A 25,892-nucleotide genomic window follows, 5' to 3' on the forward strand; every position below is an offset into this window, starting at 1 on the left:
TTACGCTAAAATTGCTAACCAATTGAACAAATAATTGCTCTATCTATTTCACAATTGATCTCTATATTTTTCTGCCTAACTATTGTATCCACAAATGTGCTAAAATGTCTGCACAAATACGAATAAATCAGTTCATAAATCCAAGCAAATTCCCCCTAAAGTTTCTGCCATTTCTCGTATTCCTGTTAAAAAAAAAACTCAGAAACCCGTCTGGAACCTTTCCACGAAACCCCCAAATAAAAGCTCTGTTCGAAACGATGCTGCTGCATACTAAATTATGGCGAATGAGCAAAAAATATATACAAAAAATATATTAAAATGAAATAATCATTATAAATACAAGAGACATCGCATATATTAGAATTTCTTACAACACTCAGACAACTCGTAAATAAAGACAGAGACTCGATTCCTTTTAAGAATTGCGCAATGGTTGAAACGATTCTAGGGGTAAAACCTGACGAGCATTAACTTTGAAATTGCTTAAACAATTAGCTCGAAATGTATTTAAAGACGTTGGGGAATGGCAATTGCCGCCATCTAAAGTTATTGCCAGATAAAGTGTACTTGCCCCGCGCAATGAATAATTAGTACAAAGGTGGAGACTGTCACAGGGGCTATTAGTATTGTCTAGTACTAGAAAAATGGGAATATCTGTCAACTGGGACATCTGTTAGGGATGAAAAAGTAAATTACATAGGTGAAATATAATTAAAATAATTCTCTTTGTTTTCAAAATGTTTTGAAACTGTTTTATGCGTTTTTTTGGTTACGGAATGCACTCAAAGAAATCGCCGCACCCATCTCCCTTTTTTTCTCTTTCTCACTCTGCATTGAATATTTTAGCTGAAAGCTTGATGGTTTTTGGTCCAATATTTTCACTGTTATCTAAATTTATGTGTGTATGTACAAGACTAACTGTCTGACTATCTACACAACTATCAATCTGTCTAGCTACTCGTCTCTACGCCCCACTCTCTGACCCCCCCTTAACCAGCCCCCTAGCTACGCTGCTGCCACCGTCCTATCGGTTCTATCAGATCACGCTCTCGACATATGATAGCTGATACAAATTGTAGTACCCCCGACACAGGCAGAAGCGTGTCGTGTCCTAGCATTTAATTGGATTTCTGTTACGTCCGATTGTCCGATGCCCAAAGCAATTAGAGCTTAAGCGATATTTATCATTTTATTTTTAGCGACAACAATTTGAGGGCTCGTGTGAAACTCGAATCACGTCTTAAATGAAGTCTCGCTCTCTCTCTGGCTATTTTTGGATCTTTAAAGAAGAAGTCTTGAGGGTAGACGCACAGCACCGCTCCACCCCGCCGAGTCAAAGGGGCGGCAGTCCCCAATCGTTGGAGCGTTAAGCGCGGAAACAATTGATTTCAATTTTAATTAACACCCACATGCACCGCACCGTACAGCCCCTGCCCTGTCGCATACAGTTTTAATTGCCACTTGGTCTTTGGTGGTCGAGGTTCGCTGAATCTTAGCCCCCGCCCGTCCATCGAAGACGGAGTCAGCCAGCGGCACAAATTAATGAATGGCATTACACTAGTGACGGAGGCGGAGACGAAGGGTATCTGCACCCCTTTGAGTCAATGGTTGATCCGAGGCTTTATTTAACAATTTGTTTTGAGTCTAGATTGTTTTTACGCTTACCAAAAGAATATTCTAATAGTTCAGATCTCATATGGATTTTTACAATCTTTAAAATGTTACAACAAACAAAACATTGATATTATAGGAGACATTTCAGTCTCTTCACTAAAGCTGAATTATTCCCAAAAGTTTCCACAAGCCCCTTTGAAGTTCTGGTTATTATAATAGTAGGAAAAAATAAAATGTATTGGGAGTGCTCCATAGCCTGCTCTGTATGGTTGCGGTTTAGCCTAAACCTACCTCCACGGCACCACTGGTGCTGATCTGCATGGCAGGGCTCCATTCCTTTAACAAATTGACACCTGCCATATTTGCCATAAATTTGCCACAAATGTAAAGCAGTGGGTGTTCATCCGGATTGATAGATTGATTGACAGTTACTGACAAAGGCTCCAGTTGCTGGCGTCTCAAAAGAATACATCAAATTTTTAATCAAAAAATCTAAAATCTTCAATCTTTAGAGACCATTCCATCAATATCGTTTTTATTGTATCTCTTATTTCCTTTGCTATTTGCATAGTAAAACCATTTCATAAGAAATTCATTCATTCATCCATTTGTTCGTTCATTCATACATTTATACGAACGCCTCCGCAGATTCCCCCATTGACTGCCACCCACTCAAACAGTTTTTATTTCGTATACATATGTATGTATATATTTCTCTCTTTATCTGTATATACTGTCGTTTCTGTTTTCGCTATAGTATTTCGTATGGTATTCTGCTTCCAGTTTCAGTTCTCCCTCTGGTTTCGGGTTCCCTCCTCTGGTCTGGTCATTGTGTAGTCACTTAAACTTGACCTTTATTTTCATTTATTGCTTATTACTGCATATTGTATGCCTTTGTGTTTTTGTATATTCTTTGTATTCTTTGTATATTCGATGTCTTTAAAGTTCTCTCTATCTCTGAGAAGGGGCGCCACCCACTTGCACTTTGCATGTGCTTTTGTCGAGATCAGTGGCGTAGGACCCGTAGGCGTAGAGGGATCAAGCCATCAATTGGATGACGTTAAAATATGATCTTTGATCTTTGGGAATGTAAGGGCTCTAAAGTCAAATGATCTCTCTCTTTCTCAGTGTGGCTGAGCAGTAAAGAAGGTGCCTAAACATTTTGTTGTCTTAGCAAACTTCATACCATATTTAATATTGATAGACAGTTGTAGCGTCTGGTTTCTATTATAAAGAAATTAAATACCCGACTACACCTTTGAGCAGAACCCACATACAATTTATCTATCTATCTATCTGTATATATTGTATACATACATATGTGTATTCACAGTATCTACTGCCTCGGCACATTTTCTGGCATGTTCTGTTCTGGTAATTTCATCGTAATTGTTGCGCAAACCGAATAGAACAGAAACAAAAGATAAACTACGAGTATTACTAAATATTAGCAATGGGGGAAATTAATATGCCTCTCTCTCTCTCTGCCATGCGGCGGGATCTGTTCAGTTGTTACTCATTAAATATGCAGCAGAATGGAATAAAAAATTCCGCATAAATCACAGACCTGGGATGGGCTTTGGCTTTGGCTTTTCTTTCTTTCTTTTTCTTTGATATACGATCTCTCCTCTGATGTATGATGATATATGAGCTGGCTATTAGTTTAGTTCTTTAATGAATCATCTGTTGGGGTGTTGGAAAATTTATTATTCTCTTCGGAATGGCATCGACGAAATACCAAACAACAGAAGAGGTGTCTGTCTTTTAGAACTCGTGGAATAGAATAGACAATGGGGAAACAACTCATAAAAATTCCGATACCAACTTGAATTTAATGTCGGATTTATTTTGGGTGTTTTGTTTGGTTTATTTGTTTCCTAAACTAAGCGTTAAAACATTATAACTACCAGTTAACTCTAGTGTCTAGACAGTAGAGGAGGGAGGAGTTCTTAAACTCAGTTCGGAAAACCAGTTTCCAAATTAACACAAAAAGAGGTTTAGAAGAGGGATTTTGGAAAACAAAAACCGTGCATTCTTTGATCGAATGAAAATGGAATGAAGTTTGTTGTTTTTGGAATGCACATTGAGGGAGGGATACTTTGAGACTGGTTTCCAAGAGAGCGGTCTTTCTTCTCACCTTTTGATGTTGGTGGTAGACAGAGTGTGGTAGGAGTCTGTCGCGTCTATGAGAATTTGATTTCTTATAATCAGATTCATGGAATTTGGTTTTTTAGGCGCGGCTTTGCCTCAGTGGAATGATCAATCAAGTGCAGCATCAGAGGGGCAGAGTCGGATACAGATTCAGATTCAGCAAGAGGCAGAGGCAGAGGCAGAGGCAGATGAATACCTAATGAGTATGGGTTGACTCTTACACTCACACAGGCCTGTTCCTCGGTACCACTAAAACTGGTTTAATTGATTCAAATGATGTTCATGATGATGATGTTGAATGAATGACGTTTGTCTATCTGTCTGTCTATCCCAGCTTAAGCATCAGCAGCAGCATCGGGGCTTCAGCTTCAGCTTCAGCTTTTGTTTTGTGCCTTTTATACCGATTTCAGTAATATGTAAATCGATGCATGACAATCCACAAAACGTCCCCTCTCGGTAGCCGCTGGGCCCCAGCCTCCCATCAAAATATATATACAAATAAGAGACAATGCCGCAGTGAAGTGTCTCGACAATGGGGCTACTCATTGGATGCATTCATAATAATTGCCCGGTAACGCATCCATTCATACCCTTTGCACTCCACAAGTAATGGGTGTCTGGAAAATCACATGCAACAGTCGATTGTTGTTTGTTTTTTGTTGTTGGTGGTAGTGCTGCTGCTGCTGCTGCTGTGTTTGGTGGTGGCGTGTCATGCAACGTTTTGTGCTCACCCTTTTGTGGCTGCAGTTGTGTATTTGTATTTATAATCGTCTCAGATGTAACCGCTCCCATCCTGAGTCTCCCCGCAGCCATCGCACTGAGCACTTGTCAGTCAGGGGCATACGGTTCGGTGCCCCCCGGCATTAAAAATTGACTTCTGATGCTCTACCAAAAAAGGGTATTCAATCAGAGTGTGTAGTCTGTGAGTGATTGCATTTGAAACTTCATTATTGTAATGCCAATGATGTCATTTCAATATAAACAAAATATCTTAACGAAATGAGGAATATGTTTTCAAATACTTGTAGAAACTTGTTCCATTTCGAGTTGTCATAAAGATCACTAAATTGTTAATTCTATTTACTAGTGTATGATTATGTGCCCCATAAAATTAGTAGCTGTCATTAGTTTAGAAGCAATTAATAGTTGTTTGTTTCTATTTAGAGACGATTGATTCTAGATTTTGTCATATTTGATCGGTAAGAGTCGTTTCTGCACTTGCTCCCAAAGGTCTAAGGATGGAAAAGTCTAACTTTAAATTGTGTTGTAAAAGTTGAATGAAACCTTGATTCGAGGTACAAATTTCCAATAAGCGACAAATCGGGCACTTCCTTTGAGGTCCTCTATCTCGCAGTGTTGCTTATCAATAAATTCAGCAATGTCTCCATGTTTTTTTCTCATTAAATCTCTTCACTACTAGCTATATTCTATTGATAATCGTTTAATTACGGAACTGTGATGGAGAAACCACAAGTTACAGGAACAGCTAATCGTTTTTCATTAAGATATCTTGGAAATGATTAGTTATAAATGCATTGAATGGTTTTCCCTATTGTTTTGGTGCCTATTTCAGTTAAGAAAGATATCAAACTAAACTCAACGACTAAGAGAGTTGCCTCTTAGCATTTTGGAATATTCCAACCCCAAAATAAGATAACAAAGTTGGGACTTTTATTAAGGTGTTTCAAAACTAATTTAAAACGAATCCCGTTCCACTTCAGCAAATAATTCCCACAGACAAAGCCCTTAAGAATTCCCACAGTTTTGTAAGGAAGGGTATTCAAGCTTCGTGGCTTCACTGCATGCATATTTTTGTTATATTTGCATGTTGGATGTACATATGTAATACTCGTATTGTTGCGGTCAAAGTTGACTGACAGTTGCCCATGTGAATGTCAATTTGTGGCTAGCCCCAGGCCCCTCTCTGGGTGTACCCCCTATTTGACTCTTGTGTTGTTTTCCATTCAATTATTAAAATTAGCCCGTTTTGCTAATTGTTGAGAGATGCAATTAGAGCGCACTGCGCACTCAGACAAAAATAGAGACGGCGACAGATGTGAAGATAGAGATAGCTCCGGGCAATCGCCCGGTGTAAGGTTCGTAACCTGAAAGGTTAGGATATGCCTAGACTTTTGTAACTCAATAGAACTCTAGCTGCAGGTAGAGAGATTCTTTGTTGTGTAGAGATATTATTTGTAGAGAAATCCACCCTCATCATTCGTGGACGGAAGTCGGGGTCTGGGTCTGGGTATGGCTCATAAATACCTAATCTTTATGGAGTTGGGAATCAAAGAACTTGACTTGTTTATGCTTGCCTTCGCTCCCACCTGACTCCAGCCACTAATTACTTGCCTCTTGCTCTTGGGCTGGAGCCATAACAAGGCAGGCCAGACATTCCTTAGCTCAAGATTCAGGATAAGGAGATGAATCCTTAAGTCCAAAGGCATTCAAATGCGAGACAGACAGTCCACAGATAGAACCAACCGCAGAGGAACCTCCTCCAGGTAGAACGGCCACTAAATAAAATCATTAAAAATAATGAACGCACTTCCGTTGCAATTGTCGGGGGTCTTAGAACTTTACACAACATTAAAATGAGGCAGCCACTGAAAAGAGGGAGAGGGAGTCAGAGACGGGCACATCGTACAGTGGGGAATGCCGCACAAATTAAAAGGTAGAAGAAGGTTCCCCCATTACAGTACTCTGATTCAAAACCGAACCCCAACTCGTTGTCGAACTCGTTGTTCGGGTGTCGTGAGTGCAATTACATATGTAAGAAGGAGAACGAAACGGAAATAAAGCTCACTCTCGTCCCACCTCTAGACGCTCTGGAGCACTAGACGTCGTCTGTCGATAAAAAACAAAGGCACTCGCTGGGTTACTTTACTTGATTGTGGGGGCTGGACGACACATATAAATTATCAACGATGCAGCCCCAGTCCCAGACCCAGACCTAGAGCCAGAGCCAGTGCCAGACCTGCCCAGGCCTGTTCTTTGCTAGTTATGCATACTCCTAGATATTCAGATACGGATACATGGAGTGGAGGGTTGGTCCAGCGATACAGGTACAGCCTACGCCAAAAACGACAAAACTCATCGTTTATGAAATTGGTTTATGGACCCCAGATAGTATTTTATGCTTTATTAGAATCGTGCGAGGAAAGTGTGCAACTAGAACATGTTCCCATCGATGCCTGTGTTAATGAACATTTGTAAAAAATGGGAAGAGAGTACAAAAAAGAAGCAACTGGGACTCAGATAAGATCCCTCCAAAGAACCGATACAATAAGCCTTCAAAGTCAAAACCGTAAGGAATTCCAAAGAGCGAAGCCCCCAAAAGCAAATCTTCCTCTTTGCTGCTAAGCCACACTGGAAGAGGGAGCTCTTACAATCGCCACAGACATTTTTTATCTCCATAGATTTAATCTAATTAAATTTCCCAAGATCTAACCTTCATTAAAACTCAATTAATTTTGGAAGTAAAAATAAATATCGTAAAAAACCATCACCAAAAATTGAATAAATTTGATTGATTAGCTTAGTTGTAGTATTACAACCTTTTTCTCCACGCTTTAAGCTATGTTTTAAGTAAATAAATGAACAAATAGACTGATGGATTTCCTATGGCCATTCCAATGATTAATTGAAACTAAATTCTTAATTCAAAATTAGTTAATATTTAAAAGGAATGTCCGGAAGACCCCATGCAGCAGCCATGGCTAATCGAAATGATTTTGAGACCACCCTGGGGTGAAACATGTCCACATTCTTTTGGGGAGCATCATTATATTTGACCCAGTTTTTGTTACAGTAGTTGTAGGCTGGCCTCTAGACGCTTCCACCGATATATAGCTGGAAGTGTGACACATTTCGGGATGGCAAAGATCAATTAGCTGTGGAAATGGACCACAACTGAGGCAGAACGACCAGTCCGACAGTTTGACTGTTCGACTGTTCTGTCGCATTAGTTCCACTGCTAAAAGTTAACCGGGAATGACTAGTAGAGTGTTTACACATCTGCTGAAACAGTGGCAAAGTGCGGAATCATGTTTTGGTTGGGGCTTTTCTACTCGCCGTTTTGTTTCCCTACTATTTTTCTCTCCTCTATTTCGGTGCTTTATTAGCCACACTTTTCTGTATAGCTTGGCAAAAAAAATAAACCTTAAAAAAACACAGGCAAAGAGGGAAACAAGGTCAGGCCCAGAACTTTCCCAAAAAAAGAAGACTACGCGACAGATACGCAGCAGCCTCAGCTGCAGAACAAACAATTAGTCAGGTCTGTGTGTCTCCCCAAGCAATTTGTATCTGTTACCGAGAGAGAGATACGCGTTTATTAACACTACTCTTTTGGGTTAACGTTAACGCTCACGTTAACCCGTTTGGCCAGGCAGCCAGGCCAATTACATTACCCCGCCCCATAATCCACCAACATGAATATATCTCTTAAAACAGAACCCAACAATTGCTTGATTCATGACTAAAAAATAAAAGAGTAAAAACAGCTGGAGAAAGAGGAAACCGAGCAACAACCTACATAAAGTATCTTTGTATCTCTTGCACTCTCTGTTGCTGTTTCTGTTTCGGCTTTAGTGACGCATCTGTGATCCCAGAGAAAAATACAGAAAAAAAAACTGCAGCTTGAAGTTGTTGCCTCTGTTGATGCCATGCCACTTGATTGCTTTTGATTGAGTCTTGAGTCTTTCTGTGCTTTGCTTTTCCCCCCATTCCAAATATTTTTTCTCATTGTGCAAGAGCTTTGATTTCGATTTTCTGTGTTTTGATTTGATTTCATTTCTTTTCGAGACGATTGTTTATTTTCATTTTCAATAAATCGCCCCATAATTGCACTCCCCATGGTGGGAGATTACCAGTCCGCTAATACCACATAGCAAAGGTATTTCCATGTGAAAGCCACCATCTATGAGGCATGTGAAAACATTCTCATGCTCACTTTTCCCGAATTCGATATATTTCACCATATTCCTCAAATGTTTTAATCATTTTTCGTTTGTTTATTTCTATCTTTTGCAGGCTGCACACAGCACACACTATCAAGAATTTCTTTGAGATTGGTGGAACTCTTCCGGTAAATATAAACATTAACATTACATTCCCTAAAAAAACAAAACTGTTGGTACTGCATCTGTTAAATGCACGTTTCATCTACAGCTGCAGGTTCGAACACACTATTCATAACTCACGTGCAGGCAAACATTGTTGCATGCCCCACTGCTCTCTCTCATATAGAACCACCTTCAATATGGGTCATTTACTATAAAAAGCGAGAGAGGATGAACATAATGTACTTCTTACATAACTGTTGACGTAGTAACAGTTTACGGTCATCAAAGATCCTCTAATCGAGATACACTGGGAATGGTGAATACTGTTTAAAATGTCTCTCTCGCAGAGTAGCTCAGCAGCAAGATATCTCTTGTTATTCACACTCTTTAAAATATATATTTTAGTTTACTATTTATTTTTGGTCTGGTACCTTTCTACCGACTAACAAGATCTTGAGTTGGCCGAAAGAGTAGAGTACTCTTCTAGTCCATCATTTTTTATATATTTTAAACTATAGTACACTTCTAATTGCCGCTAGTCATGCGAGTAGAATATGTGCTGGGACTTAACTGTTGAGCGGCACTTAAATGCTAATTTGCGGATTTGAGTGACCGCTGACTGCCTTACTGTTACTGTGTTGCTGTTCCCGTGTGTGTGTTTGTGTGTGTGTTTACTGCCTTTCAGCACTGTGCTTTTTTTGTCTGCGTTTTAATTGCATCGAGAGACCCATTTAAATGTTGGCCCTTTTAGCCCCGATTCTGTCTCTTTCTTCCGCCGTAAGCCGTATCGATGGCCTGTCTTTCCACGCAAATTGCAATTCCACGCACAACAAATGAGGTCGAAAGAGATCAACGATCTGTATCTCATTTGGTTTATGTTTCTTTTGTAACCGGTAATCCAGTGTGGTAAGATGTCTGTAACTGATGTTTACCCCAGGAGAAGACTCCATCAAGCTTTTTTATTCCCACTTTGGATCTTTTGGAGCTAGAGTTCTATTGCACTGCAGTGGCAATCTCTGAATTAATCGAATTAAATTAAGTACACAGTAAAAGCATCATAATACGAGCGATCCTGCCATAGGACTTTCAGGGTGTCTCCGATACATTCCAAGGGATCGCCATATTTGAAGGCCCAATAAAACAGTGGTAGTGCCAGAACAATTGGGACTAGGTACGTATAGCGGTACCTGAAGTACATTACAGCTACAGAAAACTGCTCTAACTCTGGCTCCTTGATTGCAACCTTGTAAACAAGTTCCGGAACGGGTGCCGGAAGGGAAACTCGTACTTCCTTCGTTTGCAAAAGCTCTCGAATAATCTCTGGATCAATAGCCCATATAGGTCTCTGGACTGGGACAGGAAACGATTCTGCTACTGGTTCCCACGTCAATTCGTCTGCAGATAATTCATATAAATGGTTCATGGCAATACTGCTCAAAAAGGGTGGTATTATTCAATACCTTTTTGTTATGAAATGTTTCTACTTGCGTACAATAGAAATACTAGAAGAAGTATTGGCAGTTTGAATTTTGACAATCTTTTCAAATGAAAGTACAACAAAATAATATAAAAACACGAGAACACAGGAGATGCAATTCAATAGTTAACAAAACCATCAAAAAATGTTAAAAGGACTACCGTACAGAAAATCTCCTGCCGGATACCAAAACGGTAGGCATGAGGATCTGACACATTTTTCAGTGCTAAAGATTAGTTCGATATTAGTTCAATACCTTATATATTTTCTCAAGGGATTACGATCCCTTCCTTCTGCCATTTGGCGACATTTTTAAACATACAAAAAGATCGATGCATGGAGTGCCAGTTGCTGGGAAACTCAATTTCCCCTACACTTATACTTTCCGTTACACCGACAAGAGATTAAACATAAGACAAACCCAATGTGAGCACTACAATCAACAGTCTTGATACTCGACTTTGATCGTTATTTAAGATCATTTTATTTATTTGTATAATCCTCAGACCAAAATTAATTCAAAGTTTCAATATTTAAAGCCAGTGCAACAAGCCTTGTTCAAGTTATTATTATTGATCGTTACTCTCGTACTCTTATAAGTATACGATTTGAGGTCGTTCATGCTTGGTTGACTGCCATCGATAGATGCTCAAAATTGCATTCGGGAGATGTATCCCGAACTCCGAACAATGAGAATTTGTCAACGGAAATGATGAACGGCAGTTGAAAATGGCCAACAATTGCTGACATGCAATGAATATAATTTTGCTTAGATCATAAATTTGCGTCATTCTCTGCACTTCTCGTAGTTTGTATATCTGAAATTGCGCAATTTCCTCCTCTCAAATCTAAGTATCTCAATTATTGTACGCTTGCATGGCACTTTTCCTACTTCTTAACATCCAAACTTGTTCCACTAATCGGCTTAATATAGCAAATCGGTTCAGTAAACACGATTATCATCTCGTAACATCTGAACTTTGAACTTGAATGAAGCAAAATGCTGTCTGGCAAAACGTTGACAAATTTGAATATATTTAAGCGCAAATGTAAATAAATTTTGCAATCAATGCGAGAATGACATAATGAGTATAAATAAATCAATTTGGCACTGCCGTGAGAGTGATTCCACTTCATTAAATAAAAGCTACAATCAAATGAAAGATATAATTCGTACGTTTGTAACTTTAGAGAACGCGATGTTGGGTTTAAAGTTTCGCATACGTTGCACTGATATTTGATCAATTATTTGTTTATAGATGGGTTGTGTTCAAGTCTATTATCTGAAATCGAAAGTCTCTCTGTGTTTAATTCTCTGTATTATATTTCGTCTGCATTTGAATTGATGATAAAATTATCTTAAGATCACAGAATGTGAAAGTGATACTGATAGACTGTTCCACTTTCCTACATATTTTTATATATTTTTGTGTGAAAGAACTTTTAATAGATACATAAATACATCCACAGCTGTGTGGTAAAAGTGTTGATAATCTCCTTCTGTGCCGCGTTTTTGCATTAAACTTTATGTCTGTGGACTCCGGACATGGACATGAACATGGCTTGTCTGACTGATTTTTTTGTAGTTTTCAATTTCACTTGGACGATGCGGCACGTAGCCGGAGATACTCGTAGACATTTGACACATCACCTGACATGTCAGCCTGTCGGTTTTTTGAGCGCAGTGAGAGTTTTTCCGACGCAGACAAATTCTTTGAGTAAAAGTGAACACACAGAGAGAATTAATCCGAAACGAGCTCAAGTTCAGGTAGCAACAGCAGCAGCAGGAGGCAAACTGTTTTGGCACATGCTAAAAAATACAAAAGTTGAAACGATTAGAGCCAGACCTGTCTGGATAGATGAAAAAAGAAGCATTATAAATTCATTAGGCAGCAAAAAATCTTTAATAATTATAGTTGGAAACGAGGGGGATCTTTGCTGAACACTCGAATATGTCTTTGTCCCACGCGAGCCGCGTTTCGTTTGATTTTTTTTATATTTTATTATATTATGATTGTGATTGTGATTTCGGCTTGGCTCAAACAAACTAGCCAAACCACAAAACAAAGCAGAAACACCAGCAGAGCCCCCAGGTGATAAGTTCATTTATCTGATATATTTTCATCCGACGCGTGCTTCATTGAGTCTTGTGTTAATTTGTAATAATTAATTTGCGAATCTTCAGAAGCTTATAAATAATTATTTATAACTTTTAGAGACACTACTGGGAATACCTGGGATTAACTGGGAATATCTGGTGTTTTCTTGAATAATAAATTACTTTCCTGGAAAAATCCTGGAATTAGTTTCCTGGAAAATAAATGGGAAGTTAGAACTGCATGAAATTACGTGGTGTGGTTAATATTTCCAGTAACTCGGTTACTAGAATTAGTTTCTTAGTACATTTACTTAATTGAATCTTATTAGAAACCTTAAGTGGTTAAGATCGGATCATCTAGAAAGAAATCTATCAATTTCGTGCATCATATGGTCCATTTTGTCTTTATTTTTAAGTTTTTACGCATGCTTGAATGGTTTATGAATGGTTTGATTAATGTTAAATATTTATTTTATTTAATTAGGAAAGAAAGTAATTAATTGATATGTTAATTTAAAAACAAGCAATATTTATTTATACAAACAATATTTATTGTTAAATCTCCATACGTTTGCAATTGATTTCCTTTCGCATTATCAATTTGCCAACCCAACAATTTTGTTGGTGTGTATTTCGCCTTCAATCATCGTTGCGCTGACTGACTGCACAATTACTTGGCCAAACGCGGAATGAGGCAACGTTTTGGCATACCTCAAATTGCATTTAACCAAACACGGAAGATGGATACCACCCTAAGCCCACCTCAATTGTTGCGTGTGCCACATGCCACACGCTTTTCTGTTGAGAGGGAGGTACTGGGTCTGTGTGCCTCAAAAATTGCATTCATTTGTGGGCTGACATGTGGTGGGGCTTATATTTAAACGATTTAATGTCTGGAACGAAAATCTTAAAATAAAACAGAAGCGAAAACAAAAACAATAAAGATCAAGCCCCTTTTGAAGCCCACTTCATTATTAGCCATTATCTTTGTCATGTCATTTAGTTTAATTTCAATGTGCCCTATGTGTATATTTATAATTTCTCCCCCTGTAAAGCGTGTACCTTTAAGCACCCGTGTACTTTGAGATATTTTCTGAAATTATCTCTCGATATTTTTCCAATTGCGAAATTGCGCACTTTGAGAGTCGAGAAGAAAAGTTCGATTCTGTTCTGCCGTTGCTTATGGCATCTGACATGCATGACACTCGTTTGGTTTTTGCGATTTCATATGTAATTACGTTATCGTTTATAAGTGGCTAAGCATAAGCTTATTTAATATGATTACCCCTTGGGATCAGACCGATTAGAACTGCGTATAAAGACTTCTGAATGGGCTTGCATACTTCCTCAATTTGTACTAAATGCAATTATATTTTCCATTATTTTCTGAAGGAAATATTCAAAAAAATAAAATTAAATATCATATATCTTAAATATGAAATGGACCAGAAATTTAAAAGTCCATATTTTGATGTCGATTTCACACACCTTTTTTTATACACATATAAATCACTTTTAAATTAATTTTAATGATATTTACTTAAAGCCTGTTTTGATTGTGGAAACATTTCGACTTGCGTTTAAGGAGTTAATTTTCAAGAAACATTTCCATTGATTTGCGATTTAACCGCAACTTATCTCACCAGTACGAACATCCATCCATCCATCACTTGCTACAGATCGAAAGATATAAAGATTGGGGGTATTTTCATAGGCTGTTTGCTCAATTCGTTAGCCCGTCATGAATGAAATCGACTGACTTGGCTTTTAGCATAGTGCCAAAAAATAAATTAGCAGAGAGCGTAGCATAAATCAAGAGCAAGTCACTTAATTTTACCTTAATTCATTTTTCATTTTTATTGTGACTGCCATCAATAAATGTTGTTGCTGCTGCTGCCTTTTGCCTCTTGGTATTTGATTTGGCAATTTTTCCTTCAAGTTAATTTCATGCGCATTGTTTGTTTGCATTGGGTTTTTTTTTATATTATTTTCGTTATTGAAATTGGAATTGCAAGTGGAATTTGTAAGCAATTTGAACGTTAATTGAAATTCAATTCAAGTCCACGATGAATCGGAGTAAGCGGAGAGCTCCCGACACCACAGTTTTTGCGACAATTGCAATGCAAAATGATTTTCTACATTTTTCTACATTTGTGTGAGGAGCATATCAATTGTTGAAACTATCAGAGAAGCAAATAGAAATTAATGCATTGTGCAGAATACTCAAGCTATACTAACTGCTGTGAGAGACCTAAATTGTTATCATCATTGAATACATATATTCATAAATATATTTCTTCCTTCCTTCTCTTCTCTCGCATGCATCAACATGAAGAACCCTGTTTTCTCTGGCTTATAGCCGAATTCATATGCGAATATGTTTATTTTTTTTAAGGTAAAGGGCTTATTATGTTGAATTTCTTTCGAATCAGCTGCACCATAAATCAGCTGTCCCAAAAACCCACAAAAAAAATGAAAAAATATGCAGAAACTCCCTTGCGGTTTGCCAGATGAATGCATTTATTAGCAGCCCTCCTTCCAGATCAGAACAGATCGGATCGGAACAGAATACAGCTCCAATCCGGCCATAATCGAAACAAAAAGACTTAAATGTAATTTTTTTTTGGCAGTTGGTTGGACACGGCAAAAATTAAAATAAAACTGAAAAAAAAAACGGTATGGAGTTGGAGTTTTTTTTCCAGCCGCAAATTTTCTCACGTAACAAGTACAACAGACCCCAGACACGGAGCAGCTGGAAAAACTGAAAAAACTGAAAAGCAGAAAACCAGAGACTAGATACCAAAGACCGGGCCAAGTAAATTGCTTATGTGTGAGTGTGTGTGTGTGTGTGTGTGTGTGTGTGTTTGGTTGGCCAATTTTTTGGCGTCTGCGCAATCCATAAGAGGGCATTAAAGTGGCTGCTGGTGCTGGTGCTGCTATGCGGCTGCTGTTGGCCGATTCTAAATATCAGGCAAGGCGATTGAAAGTAGCTACCACCAACAGCAACAACAACAGCAACAACAACAACAACAAAAACAACAACAACCTTGGCTAATGGCCAGTCAACGGCAACTGACATGGGCGATATCATGCACCCCGCCTTGGACGGGGGCCCAAAAGCTCAACTTAATGGCTCACTGGCCTTTCCATTGCACACTCCTCGTCCTTCTCCCCATCCTCTCCTGCAGCATGTGTGCCTGCCTGCCTGGCTGCAATTTGCTGGCCCAAAACTATGACTAAGCCCTGCTTATCTTGGCCAAGAATTTGACTCTTGCTCTTTTCGCTGGCTATGCGAGTACTTGCATAAAGTATCGGAATTTGAGTGGAAAATTTTCACACGAAATTCAACAAATGTTCGTTAATTGCTTGACAAAATAAACCCGCCAAAAGAAATAACGAAGAATAAACGAGACAAGCAAACAGGGGACAAGAATTGGCATTGGTCGAGAGCACTCTTTGATATATGAAATTATTATTTTGCACCATCACGACAATCACTTTGGGGCCGCGTCACACAGCACTTGTCTGTCTGCCTCTCTGCCTACCTCTTAAAGGGTGTCAACGAAACACCTCTTGAAAATGTATTCCCTTGTGTGCTCTATGCCATAATCCCAGAGAGCATAGAGTTGGTGACGAGCTGACAAATTACAAGAATAAAGTACGAGTGGCACCAAGTATCGGAGCAGTTTAACATTATCAAATCGTGATAGCTTCAATTCCACACCTTTACAGAACATTGATCGAAACTTTGATCGGCTCAAAATTTTCCCATTCTTGTTTTACGACGCCCCCCAAATAAGAAAAGGTATACCAGTATTGTAATAAAATCATTAACGAGTCATCAATGTGTATCGATCATAACAAACATTCATCAGCTGCCGTGACTAAATAGGGATACTCCCAAATACAGAAAAAACCCAGCAAAATGATAAGAATTTATAAGTTCAATTGAATAGATTAGAGCACACAATCACGTGCAGATTTTAGGAGTATGAATGAGGACTTCTTTCAAATAATAAATAGCAAATCAAGATAGAAATTTATGGTTTAATTAATGTGATTACCACATCCAAGAATAGCTTGAATATTCATTAGGAATTCTTAATAATTTAATGTATGACCAAAGTATAGCTTGAGCGAAGAATTTCCACTCCAAAATGCTCATTTATTCGCAGCCGTAACTCAAGACTCAATACTTGTATAAAAATAAGAATAATAATAATAATAATGATGATGACAACCCTTTGGCTTTAGCCATGAAGTCATCTCCCATCTCCCATTGAGACACCACCTCGGGGAATTTGTGTACAACGCCATATATTATTTGTGTTTGTATGGGACACGACATTCGATTGGATCACAGATTCTTTCACTAATTGTTGTTTACAAAAACCTGACCATTCCCATTGCCATTGCCATTCCCTCAAAGAAACACAATTCTCCCTCCCATCCTCTGGATATATGTATTTGCTGGCCATTTATTTTCACTTTCCGCTTGGTGGAGAGAGATAGGGAGAGAGAGAACGGATTGTGGATGATAACCAGCCCAACCTGTCTCGTGTAATCGTTAACTTTTTAATGGGGTTCGGTTCTGTTCTAACAGAATAAAGAATTCGATTTAATCGAATCGCAGCTAGTGGCAGTGGATCTACCTGTTCAAAACCTGTGGGTTGTTTGTGTGTGGCTTGGCTTTTCGTTATTCAATCAAATATTATTAATCGATGATGTACACGCTCAGGCACAGGCTCGTCCCACTTGATAATTATATTTGATTTGATTAATTTTTACCAGGTTGCATTTTTCTTGAATTGTTTTTTGTGGTATTTTCTAGTTTAAATTTGTTTTTTGCTGCTTCTGCTGTTAGCATTGATGTGATAAATAAAACTGAAATCGTGTTGAACGTTCTTGAGGTTCCTTTTATTTATGGCATTCATCATTAGACGCCTGCATGATTTGAATGAATAAATAGAGACCAGAACCCGCAGCCTGTGTCTGTGTCTGTGGCTGTGTCTGTGACTGGGTGTGAATAATAAGGAGGGACTGTGCGCCACCTCCTCCTCCAGCTCATCCCGAGTGACTAGGGTACTTAAGTAGCAATGTGCTTTGTGATGTGACCAGCAGTAGTTCCGTGTTGGGATCCATTCGAAATGCTTAACTAAAAGATTGCCTAACCATTGACTGGGAATTAAATATGTGTACTACTATATTTATGGCGAAACTCTCTCTAACGACAAATCCCCTCTCCCTGTCACTCTCTAAGCCGATCCGATAATTGTAATTCCTGAGCTCAAACTTTTACCGCCTCTGGCTACACTCGAGTCCGCGTCCAGCAGCAGATAAGATTGCAAACAAAATTAATTAAAAATATCAAAAGAAGAAAACTGCAAAAGCAACATTAAAAACCAATCAAACTATTAAATAAACTCGAAATTCAATTATGAACAATGCCTGGAAGTTGCAACATTGCAAAGAAATGTCAAGTGGTCAAAGGGATTGTAAGGATTGTATGATTAGTACATTTACTCTTTAAGGATGCACTGACTCACGCGAACTGAACATGACTCAGTTTTGGACTTGAACAAAGGCAAATGGAAGAACTCAAGAGCAAATCATCAAGAGAATGCCGAAATACCTTCCGATATCTCAGAACGGACTGCCAAATCAGTCTGTAGTTCTGGGAAATACGTAACAAAATTCTGAATGACTTTCAAAACAGCTTCTAATGAAGTTATGGATGTTCCAAAGCAGTAAATAAATCTGATAAAACAAGTACGTTTTTCTGAGAAATGGTAGGATTTTTGTATTCCTATAAATCTCTCTACTCTATCTATAAATCTTTACACTTTTAATGAACTAATACAATCGGATTATAAATCGTGGTGGCTTTTTACAGCTGTTACGAAATTTGAAAAGTTGAAGTCTGAGCTGTGTTTGATTTTGGCTGTTGTTACTGCAATTAGCTAGACTCTAAAACTGTAGCAAGTGTAAATCTGTAAGACATACATACATATATAAAATCGTAAGATAAAACGTATGAAAGGTAATAGTTGCAGCTTTCTTCTAATCAAATATCCTATGCTATAGGGTAACGTACCCTGTTAAAACGGATATTTTGCAATCCCATGTAGAGAAATTGCTGTTTTTTATTAGACCACATTACCAGCCAAGAGTACGAGTACCATTGCCAGATGGGGCCAGAGCAATATATCAGCTGGACTACAAGCAGCGAATACAAATGATTGCCAAACTGTATGAGGATTGCGGCAACAGAGAGCCAGCATTGCATTGCATTGTTGAATGCAGTTGCTATTGCCATACCCTAGTGGAGAGGGTATTCCGAATTGGTTAGGATGTTTGCCAGAGGAGATAACCATAGGACCATGGTTCTGCCAGACTACCCAAAAGCTTCGCTCCCTGACGAATCCCCGCAATTGTTGTCGATGTTGTGCAAACAAATAGAAACAAACACACATTAGGCATCATTTTGCCGGGGCTTTTAGCATGTTTTGCATTTCAGCCATTGCTCAATTAACCCGCTCAGACGGGATTTTTTTCTATTAACCAGTAAATTTGTGAGACCCAGCATGGGGGAGACGAAGATGACAAACAATTTACATGGGCATTTTTTTTGTGGCACGCCCACAAATGTCCCATTGAGACGCTGTGACCGGCGACAAAACACTCGATTTGTTGGGCAATAAGCGGAGACAAGTTTATATGGGAACTCCGTGTAGATATTTTTGCGCATTTCTCAGATATCTCTAATAATAATTAGACAAAAAATCTCCGTAGCTTAGCTTTCTCCCCGAAGAGACACTCGCGTAGTGGCCGCGAGGCACTTTAATTAAAAAATTGCCCCATGCATAAATATTTGCTTTGTCTTTGGCAGATAATTCTCCACAGATCTTTACTGTTTGTCTTCTTAAAAGGTTTTTGTTTTGTTTTTTTATGCATTCTGCTTTGCAAAAATATCTGAAAACGCATAAATTAGAACTTAGAATTCAAAAAGTTGTAGTGGATCCAGTAAATCCAGTTTTATTTATCAACGAATATGATTCATGAAAACATAAATTTAAAATACAACTTGACTCTGGAGATCATGTTGCTGTAACCACGAGTGGCTGGACATCTATTTATGCACAATAGCAAATGATTCCTTGAAGGAACCCAAAGACTCCAAAGACTGGAAGAGCTAATCAGGCCTCGGGTCTTCGTAGGACATTTTCAGTATATGGAATTGGATTAAAGCAAAAACATAAACGATATACAAAATACAAATTTTGTACAAATTGATGTCAAGGCATTCACTTTCAAAAAGAGCCAAGAAATTATAAAATATATGTACAAAACAAAATGAATGAAGGGTAGCACTTTTTCTTTGAGAAACGAATTTTAGGTACTCTACTGCTTATAAAAGTAAAGGGCACTAATCACTACTTTCAAACAAAGGGGAGATGACCGCATTAAATATCTTATAATGAAAATCAAATGCTCTTTTTTTCTCAGTTTAAAAAATATTTATTGAAATCCTTTTTCTTTTTCTTCCTTTTGTGCACTACAATCCCCATACCAAGGAGCTATAATACCCACTGCAAAGGGTATACAAAACAGAATTACGCAGGCATACAAAATATACATATATACATATGTACATATGTACATTTATATAATTTGTAAAACAAAAAACCTGCTGCGGCTACTTCAACTCAATTAACCCACCAACAGCAGCCGCAACATTGTGTTGGTTCAACTTTTGAGCTCTCATTAAGGCTCCCCCAGCCGCAGCCACAGTCGCAGTCGCAGCTCCAGCACACCCTTCACTACGCGCCCAACCCCCCGACCTCATTAAACCGAAATATAGTACTCTCGTAAATCTTCCTGAACCTCTCTGACGTCCGACACTACAACAAATATTATTTCATTCCACGTTTTGTTCTCTCTGCAAGAATTGTTTCTGCCTTTTTTATGGGACAATTTACTTTATTTCAGTCTATAAAAGGAAATTAAAGCAAATTGTTGGTTTTTTTCTTAACACTATTAATTGTTAATGTCTGGAGCTTATGAAAGAAGAGAATTCGAGTGAATTTTTGTGCAAATAAAAGTAAAAGAAAAGACAAACCAAAAGTCAATGTCATTTGTTTCTTTGTTTTCGTGATTTTTTTTTTGCCAGATGAGAACTGAATTTTAAGTTACGGAGCTACTGAAGGTTATTCATGGGAGGAGATAATCTTAATAGATTGTACATGTGTGATATACAAAATGCTACAATTATATGAGTAACTTGATTCAAAACATTCGATTAAAGTGGGAGGGAGGGAAGTGTTAGCTGGAAAGTAAATGACTTCTGATTACCTTTTATGAACTTTAAGAGTGGCTTAAAATTATTACAATGAGTTGAGACAACATATACTTGCTGCGAAAATGAGATACAAGGAACCTCTCAACATTTAGTTGCTTAACAGTAACCAATTTCTAACAGATGATTTCTACATAAACGCCTTCGAAAATGGGATTTCTACAATCTGTAGGTGGTAAAACCTAAGAGGATTAAATAGTTGTAAAACTCTGAGTTTCCCATTCCTCTACCTGCAAGAGAACACACATTCCCACGTTACTTTGAGTACTTGGAAAAAGGGTTTCGTTTTCCTGTGCCCAATCTTTGCCACCACAAAACACCGCACTTGATTTCTCTCTAACGAACGACAGTAATAATAATAATGCCAATGCTAATGATGCTGCTGGGTTCTGTGTGTCTGGCTGGCTCCTTTTGAGGTGTGGTGTGTCTGTGTTCGCCAATCAATTCTATACAAATTTATGGCATACATTATAGTTTATTCAATCATTCAATTAAATGCATTCCAATGCGTTCGCACGTTACCTTCCTTTGCGCCTTACTCTCTATATAACTCCTCAGTCTGCGCCCGATCTCTACACCGCAGTGGGGCACATGACACACATGACCAAAAAACACAAACAAACAAAAAGTATTTACGTCTCGTACGAATACGAATTGCGAAACTGTTTAATTTAGTTGCGAGTCACTTTTTTTCGTATTTATTTTGAGACATTCTTTTGAGCCGCCGGGCCTTGTCTGGGGTCCGACTCTGAAGCTAAAGCTGAGGCTGCGGCCCCCGATCAGAATTTACGATTTATTTAACCTGACACTGGCTGCCACAGCCACAGCCACAACCACACACAGTGCCAAAGCCAGTGCTACAGCTGGAGCCATAGCTAAATTGATATTTCTCTGCTCTTTTGAGTAAACATTAGAATCAACTTTTTCGAAATTTGCTGTTGACACAGTTTATGCCCAGGCAATCGACCGCCTGCACCTGAGTATCTCTGTATCTTTGGGGGTCCCTGAGCGAGCGCCTCTGAGAGGCAGGTCTTAACAATAATAAATTGCATTCTCAGATCTAGCCTGGCCTCTATTGAGAACTCTCGAGTGGTTCGAGTGTTTTGACTCTAAACAAACAACTTGGATGTGGTTTTTTGCATTTTAAGCAGCCTGGGAAATACACACTGGAGCTCTCGGGAACCCAAATTTAGCTGTTAACAAGATACAAGTATGATGAACAACAAAAATGCTTAAAAATATACACTTTTGATAAATGACTTGGCGTTTTGTCTCCCAGCCATTGTTTGCATTCAAAGCTGGACAAAAGATTGCCAGAAAACAGAAATAGAAATATCCGTATAATATAAATTGAAAGCGTTTACCCTTATTATATGATATGATGATCAATCAACGGGTAACATTTGGAAAAAAGTAGCCAAAAAATTCAACAAATAACAAAATGCTGAAATAAGTAAAAGTCTTTATGGATGATTGGCATATCTTTCGATCATTAAATAGTATTTATTGAAACGCGATAAAGTTCTCCAGCAGCTTCGAAAGGAAGTTGTTAAATTTCTCTTGCATAAAGTTTCGTTTTTATTTTATTTTAGACACCTTGGGCACTTTGAAACGCTCCTGTCGTGATTTGATTAAAATTTTGCACACAAAACTGTCGTCCACATGGCAAACACTTCCTCATTACGCCTTTTGCATTATTCTTTTAAGCGCGCGCGCATTTTTTTGTATGAAAGGTACAGTGGAGCTTCTGCTTTGAATGAAGAGTCTAAGAGATGGAGAACATTATTGAAAATTTCCTTAGGAACTTGTGGAATTGATTGGTAAAGCGAATACAATTCTTGTAAAATGGAAGCCCATTCCTAAGTCATCTAAGTACACACAAATAAGTCTTGAGCCTCAATGATGTTCGATTTAAAAAACTTCAGTTCGAAATATCGATGTTTGACTGTCTATTTATATATTTTATTTATATTTTTTTTCCTTAATTTAATGTGAGTTGAGGTTTTAAAATGCGCGCTCACGCACAGTACAAAACTTTGCAATTATGGACACCGGGGGGAAATACAATCCAAAAAGGTGGAAGAAAAACGAGGAAAAGGCATAAATGATAATGGCTGGGCTGGGGAATGAGGTAGGGCAGGGCAGGGCAGGGCCCCATACGAAACAATTATTTAGTTTTTGTATTTTTTGCTGTTTTGTTTAAATTTTCTTACAAATTCAGCGCGCTTTCTTTGCCTTCTTTTTTCATCACGACGATGATCATGGTGTGGAGAAAACGAAAACGAAGACAAAGACAGCACAGTGGATGTCAATGGCCCCAAGGGATGGGCCTGGGATGGGATACCAACTACTGGGCTTTCTCATATATGTGTATACTTGTACGATTATGTTTGTAACGAGTGTATCTATGAATGGAGATGGCAACCGAACCGCCTCCGCCGCCGCCCGCATACATACGTTGACATTTACATAGTACAACAAAGCATAAATGGATGTTGTGGTCGAAGTCCCCATCGAAGACATGAACAAAAAAAAAAGTGAAAGCCAGCAAATTTATTGACTCCCCAAAGACACCTGCAGACACTCAAGGTCATTGCTTAGAAAAATAAAACAACATACACAAGCATCGTTTTATTACTAATGATATGGCCATAGACCTGGCTTTTGTCCGAGTCTGAAGCTGAAGCTGAGACTGAGACTGAGAGCTGCTTTTATCGGGTATCAACTTCCTATGGAATTGGAATTTCTGCTCTTGCTGCTGCTGCTGCAATTACACAGCTAGCTCCAGACAGCCATAAATTACCATAAATTCCATGCCTTAATATTTATATTTCTAAATCACGAGCACGATTTCTTTTCAGCTTTATAGTTGGTCATAAAAATCAGTGTACCTCACACAAAAACAGTACAGAAAATTGCTAACATGATTAGATAACACACGGACCAGTTGTCGCATGCAGCTAACAGTAGCAGGCCATTCCGATCAGATTCAGATTAGACCACCGCAGCCGTGGCACACAATGATGGGCATGACCGTGTAGAATTGTGCTGGGAGCTAGTGTTTCCAATTGAAGATATACCCCAGTACAAATATGATTAAGTGGCTGAAGTGGAAAGCAAATCAAAATGTCCACAGTGGAGTTAGTCGACTGATGGATACCTAGGAATTGGATTTAGTTTTGAACAACTTTTGTGATGAACCTTTGTGGAAATAAGTGCAGTGTGGAGCAAAGTGTCTCGCCATTCCCATTCCCATGCTTATTCCATTAATATAAGTGTTCCGCAATCGCCAAGAACTCTCTGGAAATACCTCGTACAATTAGGCAGCAACAAAATCAACTTCCAGAGACTTCTGTTTCAGCCAAAGTGTCGCATAAATAGAAGTGTATTACTGCCGTGCACTATTTTCGTTTCGAGATAGTTACAGCTTAAATTGTTGAAAATAAATGTACAAATGTGCATGTAGTATTTAGGTACAAATGTGTGTATACTCGTTCCTATGTGCCATATAGAAAATGTAACCAAAACAACTGCCTTTGTTGTTCCATAATTTGCGACGTCTAAGCGCCTTTCAAGCGTTTAAAACTTAATCACACTTGCATACTCGTAGCAGATGCATCTTAAACTAGCTTTTTGGCAAACAATTTGCTATCTGAATAATGTGGAAAAGTAGTAAACTACTAACGAACCCCTGGGACAAAGTCGTGTGGCAAAAAAGTAATTATAATAGCGAAAAATATTTACATATTGTAAGATGTTGTGAGAAAAGCAGAGACGATAAAACACAGAAGCCAGAAGACTGGAGGAGTGTTAATTATGCGGTAATTTATTATTACACTCGGGGTTGACACTCGCTTTTCGGAACAAATACTCGCAAAATCTTCCAATTGGGTGTGAATTGGTGCCTAATGAGGAGTGAAAGTGTGTCCCAGCCCGGCCCTTACCGTTAATTTGTGGCAACAAAATGAGAGTTACAATAATAAATTGAGGAAGTTATTATAATTTATACAGATTAAAATGAGTCAGTTTTTATTTCAAATCATTTTAATTCGAAATTATTATCCCTGCGACTCATTTTCACAATTTTCCTTTGAACAATTTTTAATTTTAAACAAATTTGTGTTTCATTTTAGATCTTTCCAACATTAACATGGTGATGGCATACGGATATTGATCGCAAAAATATATCTGTCGCTTCAAACATCATCATTATGGAAAGCAGCAGCAGAAACTCAACAACGGAACCTCCTACAATGGAGGAGGTTGGCGGCTCGGATGAGGTGGACTTTATTGTGGCATCGCACAATAATAACAATGAGTATGAGGATCTGAGGAGCGTCAGTCAAGCGGTGATTAACACCAAAGCAACACCAACAATTGCAACAGCAACTACACCAACAACAATTACACCAAACAACGAACCAAAAGTTGCCAACAGCAACAACAACACCAACACAAACAACAACAACACACTGAAGAAACCCAAGGAACGGCGCACACTCTTCCACTTTGGCAGCAGCAGCAACAAAAAATCAAAGGAGGAGAGCAAGGCCAAGGCCAAGGAGTGCAAGGCTACCCTACCACCCACACCCACACCGATGCCACTGGTTCCCATTGGAACACCGCCGCGACAGCACAAGTTCGTGAAGAGCAACAGCCTGGCCCGACTGCTGGGCAACACCTACAATGCCAAGAAGTTCGAGAAGCAGGAGCAAAAGCGCCTCGAGGGGTGCAAATTCAACACGTACAGCGGCCGACGGGGCCGGGCAGGACCCTATCTGGAGCGCTTCAAGCGGGTGTCCAAGGAAGATGGTGACATTGCCGGCTCTGGCGACAGTGACACAGTGAGGGTCACAAATGTCGTGACGCTCACCACGGACTCGCGGGATCTGCAGTATGGCAGCCGGCAGGAGCACGTGGGTCGCCAGAGCAGTAGCCAGGAGCAGCAGGATCAGATCAGCAGCTCGAAGGCCATGCGGACGCTGACCCGCAGCCTGGGCAAGCTGTGGAAGCGCACCCACAGCGTGGACATCAGCACACCCGATCCGGAGTTCAAAGTCTCCTACCTGGGAAACGTGCTAACTGGTTGGGCCAAAGGTGAGTACTCTCTCTCTCCCCACTTCCCAATGAATC

General features: G+C 38.9%; 1 protein-coding gene across 2 annotated transcripts in view; it reads left to right on the forward strand.

Moving 5' to 3' along the window:
- The window catches only part of LOC117896851, a 38,225-nt gene that overhangs the window by 10,117 nt on the left and 2,216 nt on the right, over positions 1–25,892 (forward strand). For both annotated transcript variants that reach the window (XM_034805375.1, XM_034805376.1), the window contains exons 2-3: positions 8,797–8,851; positions 24,893–25,856. In XM_034805375.1, the coding sequence (XP_034661266.1) occupies positions 24,971–25,856 (886 nt within the window). In that variant the 5' untranslated portion in view covers positions 8,797–8,851; positions 24,893–24,970. The remainder of the gene's footprint in view (positions 1–8,796; positions 8,852–24,892; positions 25,857–25,892) is intronic.

The sequence above is a fragment of the Drosophila subobscura genome, chromosome O (genome assembly GCF_008121235.1).
Source record: "Drosophila subobscura isolate 14011-0131.10 chromosome O, UCBerk_Dsub_1.0, whole genome shotgun sequence".
NCBI lineage: Eukaryota > Metazoa > Arthropoda > Insecta > Diptera > Drosophilidae > Drosophila > Drosophila subobscura.